Genomic DNA, 9,862 nt, shown 5'->3' with positions numbered 1-9,862 from the left:
TAACTCCCATTGATGCGGATAGGCAGCTTTCGCAGAAGCAGTAAATCAACGCACGGCGGCCAAGTTTTCTTGCCGTGTAGACGTCGTCGCTATTTTGGGTAGATAGTTGACCGGACCGTATGCTTATCAAGTCTTCGTGGGGTTTGAATGATCCAAAGCGCACTATGGCAGTCCAGATCCGGTTAATGAGACCTTTCAGTTCTGAAACAGAGGGTCGAGAGTAGTCTGTGGCGTTCCCGCCTTGCGTGATACTTCCAGATGTGGCTATTCTCGCAGTTAGGCTAGTCGTCGTTACACTCGCGTTGAAAGACGAAGGGGTTTCCTGACCAGCAACCCGATTTCTCGGAAGCTTCTGCTCTACAGGCGTGGTTTTACATCAGCGTACACTCTGCGACGTTTAAACCACACGGACTTACCATTTATGACTTCAACTGCGGCTAGGAACGTTAACGCTAGTAGCACTATGGCTACAACCTGCCCAAATCCTAGGATGTGCAGACTGTTCGCTGGTTTTAACCCTCCGTACCACACAGCGAGGACAACACTGCCGGTTCCATATGTCATTCCCAGGAAGATTTCTGGGAGGGCCGATATGTATGAGTTGTAGTACCTGTCGAAGAAGAACCATATGGATATTGCTGTCTCGTCCGTAGCTGCGATTGGTGGCTGTAGCCAGGCGTAGTATTTAGTATCAGCCTTGTTGACAGTCGCACTGGCGTCTTCTTTCGAGGAGCCTTTGAGACGCAGATAAGATTTGTAACAAGATTGGATCAACACGCGCAGCGGATCCGTTTCCGGTTCCAAGAATAGCTTTGTGACAGCCAAGGTGTGGTTGGCAAGTACAAGTCCCAGAATGAGAATTGATTCGACCAAATCGAATTGGATTGACTTGCCAAAACGCGACGCTTCGAAGACGCACTGAAGTACATTGCCTACGTTCAAGGTGCTCTTCGATATGACTTCGTCAAAATTAGTTGAAACGGTATTGACGATGAAGGAGAAGGCGAAGATTGCCAGGAACCCAACGGTAAACACAACTCGGCAATCTCGAACGAGCTTACGCTCATAGAGATGACTTTGAAGTACTCCCAGAGAGAGCGCATGCGTAAAGGTGGCAAAGTACGCTAGATAAGTGACGATGTTGAACTCATAGAAGGTGATGCGACACCGACCAGCGAGTCCCGCGATAAGGATCGCAACACCGGTGATCAGTTGCTGGTCGCTTAAGACTGTGGCGAACCCAACGATAATCTGAGTTCTTTCTTTCTGCTTTGGCGTAGGCTTGAAATGAAGATCTGCCTCGACGAAAGGGCGACGCAGCTTTTTAAGTGCCTGCAGTGCGTAGTGATCGGTGCGAGATAGCACGTCGAGGGGCAGGCACTCATTGTAGTAGCCCCAGGCAATGACGGTAGAGAGCATGTAAGCGCAGAAAAGAAAAGATATCAACACCTTCAGATGATATCAGCGTGCAGCTCCAGAGGCCATCAATGATTAACTTACTCCTATGCCCGCGATGTCGGGGTCTACCTCGATTTCGGTGTCACAACCATCAATTGGTTCTTTGGCGTAACACTTATTGCAGTCGAGAGAGCTTCCGCAGCTACCCATGGTCGTTTGCTTGCGTGGTGGTGATGTGTTAGGCTGGGCCAAGGGAGCAATCGTAGCAAGAGCCGGAACAAGTAGCCTTTGAATAGCAGCGGACATGCAAGAAGGCTGATGTCAGCCGCCAAGGTCCTGCCTGCATGCGATCCCGATGCGCCAGAGAAAGTGGGAGAAAAACCGGGAATGGCGCAAGGCTGGGCTATTGGTGGCGCATAGAAAGAACGTCTGCGCGTTCGGCTCGGTCCAGTGGCTAGCCTCTGACAGTCGAATCTAGGAGCCGTATCAGAGTGAGGTGTAACGATAACGGAAGACATTGGGCCTGTGAACATTTGCCCAGGTAACGGTGGTTTGTTTGATGGCTAGTTGGTGGGTTGACGGCTCAGCCTTGTGTGTGTATTTAGTGGCTGTGCATGAGTTGAGAAGTTGGGTACACGTGCCTACAGAGGCGTGGAAGCTCGCTTCGTGATTGGTATAAGAGATAATCCCTGCAGGCTGCTACGTTCAGCAGGAGATCCGAAATCATAAACCTGTCGCTGTAGATCGAAACGTATGCGCCGAATATGCGTGCGATGAAGATTAGCCGGATTCCTCGACCGACCGGCATCAAGAGCTCCCGTCTTGCCTGTTAAACAGTGCGTTCAAACCGAGGCTAGCTTCAGTGTCCTGCCTGCGAGGTCGTCCGAATGTCGGGCTCGTTTCTGTCGCAGTGGTGTGTGCATTATCGCGCTGGATGTCGAACATGTCCAGGGAAGGCAGTCGTGGTGGGATGTGCGATGTGCTATCTCCAGACATGCTATGCGCCATCGGAGACGCCTGCGAGGACGTTCTCTTAGTCTTGCGTGATTTGATCCCTTTCCATACGAATCGAGCCTGGTAAATTTGACGTCTCAAAGCGATGACCAGTTTCGATAGCGCCCATATTGGAACAATGCTTAGCAAGAGGTACAGCTGTACGTCACCCACACCCCCCACGACAATCATCACTACTGTGGATAGTGCACATAGGATCAAGGATCGGATGGCGACTGTCCTTTCCCCGTTAAAGGGTGGTGGATTCGCAACGTGACCAGACGCGCTCACGCCATCACCTCGAACGCAAACGGACGGCTCGACCAACGGCTCGGACGTGGTAAGGGTCGGAGATGGAGCATTTGAGTTATTGATCTGATACGAAGGTCCCTGCGTTGATAAGGACAGGGAACCGTCCAGCACGGTTTGCTCTTCCTTGAATCAGTAAAGTCATAATGAGAGTAGAGACGAGGCTTACCATTTACGATTTCAATTAGAGCAAGCAATGGAAGAACCAGCAGGCCGATCGCAACGACTTGGCCAAATCCAAGCATCCCGGCATCGCTCGATGGATAGACGTCGGCTACTAATACCGCAGAAATCGTATTGGCCGTCCCGAAAACGAACTGAAAAGCCCACACGGGGATCTCAGAGAGATACGCTTCATGATATTGCTCAAGAAAATACCAAACAGATATCTTGACCGCGTCATTCGATGGTTGGATTCTAGTATCATAGTCAAGACGGGCATCTGCGATGATGGTTGCCGACTCCATTTCGGAGAGGAGTTGCGACCAACTCCAGAGGTATATGGATATGCGATCCATCAGAGGAGCAGTGACATGACGTTGGCGAACGACTTCCGGAGCAGCTAATCGAGCTATGGCTGAGATATGTTTTCCCCATAAGATTATCAGTACAGGGAGGATTATGAGTCCAAACTGGGCATCAGTCAAAAGCGCGGGTTTCGACACCCACTGCTCCAATGCACATTGGATTAGATTGATGTTGCTTCGATACCCACCGTACCAGACATTATCCAAGAGAAACGCGAACGTGAATAAACTCAGAAACACAAGCGTGAAAATTACGCGACAGTACCTGACCCATCTGTGCTGGGCTAGGTGATTTCGCAGCACATCGAGTGACAGGCTGTGCGTCGTAGCTGAAAAGTAAGCCAGCGATGTAACTATATGCCATTCATTCTGAGACATAACACATCGACCTAAAATCGCAGCAATTAGTATTGAGATACCCGTTATGAGTTGCTGATCGCTAAGCATCTTGATGAATTTGGCCAGAACATGGCTGCGACTTCGTTGTTTTGGCGTCTCTATGAACACGAGTATGTTGGTACTTTCGTCGTGCCTCTTTCGCCTGAACAGGCCCTCCAGTATTGCGATTGCATGCTTGTCGGTCGACTGTAGCAGGCCCGAAGGCAGGGTCGAGGTTAGGTACCCCCGGATCACTACCACGAAAACAGTCAAAGCGCTGAAGTAGAATGATACGAGGATCTAGTGTTGCGTCAGCTAATGAACCAACTCGAATCTTACTGCTTACCCCAATACCAGCGATGTCTGGATTGACTTTTGGTTGTGTTGGGCATCCGCCTTCTTCCGAGTCTCCATACCATGCCCGGTTTTCAGGGCACGCAGTACAGTCGACGGAACTACCGCAGTTGCCCATGCTGGCAAGACTGAATCGAATTGCTGGAGGCAGTGCCGTACCACTACGTATGATTTATAGCGATGCTGAAACTGTTGACGAGTGTCTGATGGTGATGACCGACAGGCTGAGAGCTAGTAAGCACGTAGAAACGTGAGATCCTGGAAGCCGCTGTGGCATAGAATAGCCCCAGTATGAATGCAAATAGATGTAGAGTCGGACTTATAGCGTGGTGTTCACCCTCGTCGTGTCGGATGAAGCTGCGTCGCAAACAACAAGTTCTCGCCACCTCAGCTTTTCAGCTGCCTGTTCAAGTAGGCGCGACATAAACGCCGCCCAGACCGCCACAAAGCGTTGATTGGGTGACTTTAGGCCCCCAAATCTGCCCAGGTATGACTGCATTGAAGAGAAGGTGGGAGAGGCTCGAAGTGACACGGCAGTTGCAGACCCGTTTACTTTTCCAGCTCGCAATCCGAACAACACCACAGCTAGGCAACGGGTGGCTTTAGCTAAGATAGCCACAAAAGACTTGCGCAGTTCTTTACGAAGCGTTAGTAGCATTTCTCTGTGGTGAAGAAGATTGGCAGGCCATCGTCAGATGGGGAGGTGCTGCACTACATGGTTATCGTAGGCTTGACGAATCCACCGTGCAGCAAGGCTAAGACAGGCTGCGAGCGTCTGATGATCTATCGAGAAGGTCAGCAACACGCACCGCAACGTGCGACGCACCCCGGAATGTGTATACCCGTTCGATATTGTGGTTGTAAAGTTGGAGTTCAGAGCGAGGAAGCTGCCAGTATGCCCAGCAGCTACTTCCTCTATGCCGAGTCATGCGCCAAGCCAACCCTCCAACTGCGCTAGTGTTGCGCGAGTCATTGACACCTATGTTGCTACATTGAAACAGCAAATCGATGAAATCGGGAGATTACCAAACATCACTCTCACAGTTGATACGCCATCATTGTTGTTCATTCATCTTTCATTCATACAACCGGTGCAAACCAGTCACGTTGGGGTATATACAACTCTCTACTCCTTGCTCAAATCCGCAATCTGCAACACCGCCTTACCAAAGTTCTTTCCCTCGAGCATACCAATAAAGCCGTCAACCGCATTATCAATGCCCTCGGTAACACTAATCTTCGCCTTGAAGGTGCCCTCAGACAACCACTTCTGCAGCTTCTCCTGGTGCTCCTTCGCATGCTTAGGACCCATGTTCTCGTCACCAACAATGAAGCCGCGGATAGTAAGACGCTTGGCAACAACGTTCATGAGGTTGCGGATGGGGTACTGCTCGCCGGGCTTAGCGTTGTACTGGGAGATCATGCCGCAGGCGACGATGCGACCGAAGTTGTTCATGGCGTTGATGGCGGCTTCGAGTTGCTCGCCGCCGACGTTCTCGTAGTAGATGTCGATGCCGTTGGGGGCGAGGCGGGCGAGGGCATCGGCTGGCTTCTCGGTCTTGTAGTTGAAGCCGGAGTCGAAGTTGAGCTCCTTGGTGATGAAGTCGAGCTTCTTGTCGTCGCCGACGGAGCCGATGACGGTGAGGCCTTCGTGCTTGGCGAGTTGGCCGACGAGCTGGCCGACGGCGCCTGAAGCGGCGGAAATGAAGATTGTCTCACCCTTCTTGGGCTGGCCGATCTCGTAGAAGGAGGACCAGGCGGTTAGGCCGGGCATGCCGAGGGGGCCGAGGAAGTACTTGGGGTCGAGGTTGTAGGGGTTCTTGAGCTCGATGCAGTTGGCGACGGCGTCCTTGTCGAGGATGGAGTACTCCTCAATGGGGCTGATGCCCATGGTGATGAGAGTTTGACCCTCCTTGAACTTGTCGCTGTTCGACTTGACGACCTTGAAGATGGAGCGGTTGGTGATGGGCTTGCCCAGCTCGAAAGGAGGGGAGTAGGACTTGACGTCGGGTGCACGCATGCGGCCACGCTGGTAGGGGTCGAAAGATGCGTAGAAGTTCTTGACGAGAAGAGCGCCCTCGGGGAGCTTCTGGTCGAGGTCGATGTCGCGGGCCTCAACAGCGAGGTCCTGGCCTGGCTTTGGCCATCCCTCTGGGACCTTCTTGAAGATGACGCCCTTGTTCTGAACCATGATGGTGTGTTTGTGTTGTGTAGAGTTGGGTGTTAGGAAGGAAGAAGTAGGGTATCTTGTGTTGATGTTGTAGAGTGGTTTAATAATTTGATGCTGAAGATTGAGACATGAGCACCTAGCTATATACCAACACCTCTAGCTGACAAACTGTGATTTCACCGCCGAGAGAAAGACCCTGATTGCATCATGGGTGGAGGGAGGGACCCGGAGGCGCCGTCCTAGCACGGCAAGCCCAGTCGTAACGTTGCATATCGGCCAGCGACCGGCAAAGAGGCCGCAAAACGAATATTCGTCCGACTCTAGAAGCCACGACTTCGGCCAGGTGTCTCGACGCGGGGCACGAAACTTGTCGCAAATGCAGAATCTTCGAGACAACGTTGAACGACACGAAGCCATGACGAGCGCTCGCGCCGGGAGTCACCCGCTTTGGGAAAGGTGCCCGCTGCGAGATTTAAGGCTGAGCCGAGGCAAGTGGGGCGTGGATTGGTAATGGAGGGGTGTAGCTAGAAGTCGCTATGGATTCAATGCACTCAGCGGTGAGAATGCTAGTAGTGTGCTGATTTGGAAGGCTTAATGAAACGTCCGAGCATATTTCTGATCCGTCTTGTGCATTGGCAATAAGAGCAGCATGTCAGCAAATGATCACGAGCAAGCCGATTGCGTCTCAAAGCGTGTCGTACGAGAACCTTTACAGTATTCATGCATAGTCTGCCGGGAGGATACGGACGTAAGTCGGTAGATTTGATTCCTATGTCTCCGTTGGATGCGGTACGGGATGAATTACTTGTGTATTTGTCAACCATCATCTTCCCTCGAAAGCAGTCAACTGCTCCATAGAGCTATCTGACCTAGCCTAGCTTCAGGAAATCTATCATAACCTTTACTCCGTGTAAACACAGGGAAGTTCCCTTCTTATGCGATGTCATGCTTAGTCCCGTCGTCGAAGGCTCTTACGCCCAGGTGGAGATTTGTATGCATGCCATACACTATCGCTCGCCTGATGTACTTGGAGGTTCTTGTCCTACTCCTCCTCTTCGTCTTCTCTGCTGTCCACAAAGAAGTCTCCCTCTTCCTCCTCAGGCTCCATGACCTTCTCTATCAGCTTCAGCGTCTGCCGTAACGGCAAGCCGACAACGTTGTCGTATGACCCTTCTATGCGCTCGATGAGGCACGCGCCCGCTGTCTGTATGCCGTAGCCGCCTGCTTTGTCGTTACCGTCGCGCGTTTTGACGTATGCGAGGATCAGTTCGTCGGTCACTACTCGTGTTAGCATTCAATGCAGCCATGTCTCAACAGGAAGAAGTACCAGTAGGATCAAACATAACCGTTGTCTCTTCAACATGTGTCTCCATGGCATATCCCGGATCTACCGCAGACTCTAATGGCTTCATCACCGCAACGGCGGTCATAACCTTGTGCGCGCCCTCATCTCTCAGCATCTTCAGCGTTGCTATATGGTCTGCCTCGCTCTTTGGCTTCTCCAGTATCCGCCCAGCGTGCGAGACTACAATTGTGTCGGCAGCGATGACGATGGCAGGTTCGCCGCGCTCGCGATTGTTAATCTCGATCTTGTATACGTCATGCGCTTTGGCGGACGCGGTTTCGAGGACGTAGTTCAGCGCGCCGAGCGAGTGGTCTAGGTTTTCGGCGAATTTGGATGGGCATACGTCGATTTTTGTGAGGCCGATCTGATCCGAGTTAGCATCTAATATGTTCACGTCGTAGTGGAGATTCTCTTACCTGTGCGAGAAGCTGTCTTCTACGTGGTGAAGCGCTCGCAAGCACAACTCTCGATCCTCTCAACTCATTCAGCGCTGGCAGATTTAGTGGCGGAGGCGGTCCTGGAGGTAGCCTCTTCGCTAATGGTGTGCCCGATGCCGACTTGTTTTGTGGGATTGGTGACTTCCGCGCATCTTCATACGAGGGCGGGGGGTCGGACGGTAGTAGGGGCTCTTTGACGTCCATTGTGGCGGTTGAAGTATGTTTAGCGATCAGGTGATATGCAGAGACTGCACCTCAATAATAAAAGGTCAAAGAATTGGGTATGCGCTGCGATTGTAGTGATGTTGGGGATGTCTTTCAATGAAGCTATGGATTTCGGGGATGCTTCAGGGTCCAAGCTCCTGCGCCACCCGACTGGATGACGTTCGACTGGGGAGCCGCAACGCAGATCTCTCCTTCTTCTTTTTTTCAACGATGCAACTACAAACTACACTCAATCACTGCAACGAAAGACTGTAACGTATTGGAAACGATGTTCTAGAATTCTGACGATCAGCAGTAAGTCGCATGCACACGGACATCAAGACCGCAACTCATTTTAGCTACTCCGATCTGCACCCATTTCTGCACGGCACAGTTCCCAAATCCTTTCCATCTGTTGCGCACAGTCACCCATTTCTACACGGCACAGTTCCCAAATCTTTTCCATCTCTTGCGCACAGTCATGTACAGCGTATATGTTGACATCGGCATTCTCACGCTCTTTCCCTCCCATCGATTGCGCAGGGATCCAAAACTGCAATATGCCATGACTAAAGTAAGACACATAGAACCGACGTTTCTCCCCCGTACGCCGGTTCATAAGATACTGCTCTTCCTTCTCCTGATCCCCTGTCGATGTGTATGGGACATGAAATGGCGTCCACAGATACGTATCTTGTCCAGCTAAACGAAACTCGGCTCCTTGTGGGTAGTAGTAGGCCCCCTGTGGGTAGTACTTGCTTTGGTTGTCGCTGTAGCCACATGTATTTATGCGTAATGTTCCAACGCTGTAGTCCGAGTTGATTTGATGTTTACACCATGACTGACGTGTCAAAGTAAGGTAATCAACTGAATACAGTGCCCATTTTCCCTGCAGGGACTCCATGGGAAAGACTTTTCGACGGAAAATCGATTGCCACACAAAGAATGCGAAATCCTTCCAGTTAAAATGGTAGATCCATTGTTTTGCAAGGGCCTTCTCGTAGACATCATCCGGACTTTCGCTTGGTGGTACAGTACCTGCTGGGCCCGCGCTCGCAGCTTCTGGTTTCTCAAGTTTTGTTCGTCCTGGTTTGTGAACTTTGTCACATTAGCTGAGGTACTGACACGAGCTTAGAATGTATACTTACCGGAAAAGAGATCAGCACGCCTGCATAGCTGACATGAACCTTGATCGCTGGGTTTCGGTCCAGTCGATGACGTCGGCGCAAGATATCGTGTGCGACTTTGGGGTAAAGTGAAGGTGTACGGCGCTTCGTCTTGTGATGCTGATCTGCTCTTATAGTCCGTTACGAGTCCTGTAGTTGCCATGTCTTCTTCTGTTCTATCCAGGATCCCAACGAACACGTAGTAGTACTCATCAGCAGTACCACCCAGTTCTTCCGGTGGTATCGCAATGATCAGATATGGACCCTCACAGAACCACAGTGATATGCCTTTTGTATCCTCGTTCGGAGAAATGAAACCATCGTCTTCCGGGCGGCGCTCTCCCTGGCAAACGCGGTCCAATGCCTCGAAATACCCGAATGTAAGGGGACGTTCGATCCCAGGGATTGCGCATTCAGCCCCAAGATCGCCATCACTTTCCAAATGTTTCTCGAAACAGATACTGCCCGCCGTCCATGTACTGGCGAACTGGTCGGTCCAAAGAGATGGAAAGTTCTTGTAGTGAGTCTGGAGGTATACGGGAGAATACAACGTATATTCACCGTAGATAGGTAAGGTTGGG

The 9,862-nt window shown here is 51.3% G+C and overlaps 3 protein-coding genes across 3 annotated transcripts; all 3 read right to left on the bottom strand.

The window, feature by feature from the left end:
- Positions 1–281: 281 nt before the first annotated feature.
- Positions 282–1,419, bottom strand: J4E84_007972 (uncharacterized protein; the record flags this gene model as incomplete). The annotated part of the gene is made up of 2 exons (XM_049390550.1): positions 282–322; positions 417–1,419. The coding sequence occupies 2 exons, from the start codon at positions 1,417–1,419 to the stop codon at positions 282–284; spliced, it is 1,044 nt and encodes a 347-aa protein (XP_049241651.1).
- Positions 1,420–5,085: 3,666 nt separating this feature from the next.
- On the bottom strand, positions 5,086–6,150 carry J4E84_007971 (uncharacterized protein; the record flags this gene model as incomplete). The annotated part of the gene is made up of 1 exon (XM_049390549.1): positions 5,086–6,150. One exon carries the CDS (start codon positions 6,148–6,150, stop codon positions 5,086–5,088), a length of 1,065 nt encoding a protein of 354 aa, XP_049241650.1.
- A 1,021-nt stretch (positions 6,151–7,171) lies between these two features.
- Positions 7,172–8,115, bottom strand: J4E84_007970 (uncharacterized protein; the record flags this gene model as incomplete). Its single annotated transcript, XM_049390548.1, has 3 exons — positions 7,172–7,407; positions 7,457–7,838; positions 7,891–8,115. The coding sequence occupies 3 exons, from the start codon at positions 8,113–8,115 to the stop codon at positions 7,172–7,174; spliced, it is 843 nt and encodes a 280-aa protein (XP_049241649.1).
- Between the last annotated feature and the right edge of the window lie 1,747 nt (positions 8,116–9,862).

This window comes from Alternaria hordeiaustralica (genome assembly GCF_023758085.1).
Source record: "Alternaria hordeiaustralica strain BMP 2776 chromosome Unknown scaffold_19, whole genome shotgun sequence".
Taxonomy (NCBI): Eukaryota; Fungi; Ascomycota; class Dothideomycetes; order Pleosporales; family Pleosporaceae; genus Alternaria; species Alternaria hordeiaustralica.
The sequence above is the reverse complement of the archived record's forward strand: the minus strand, read 5'-3'. Positions and strand labels throughout refer to the sequence as shown.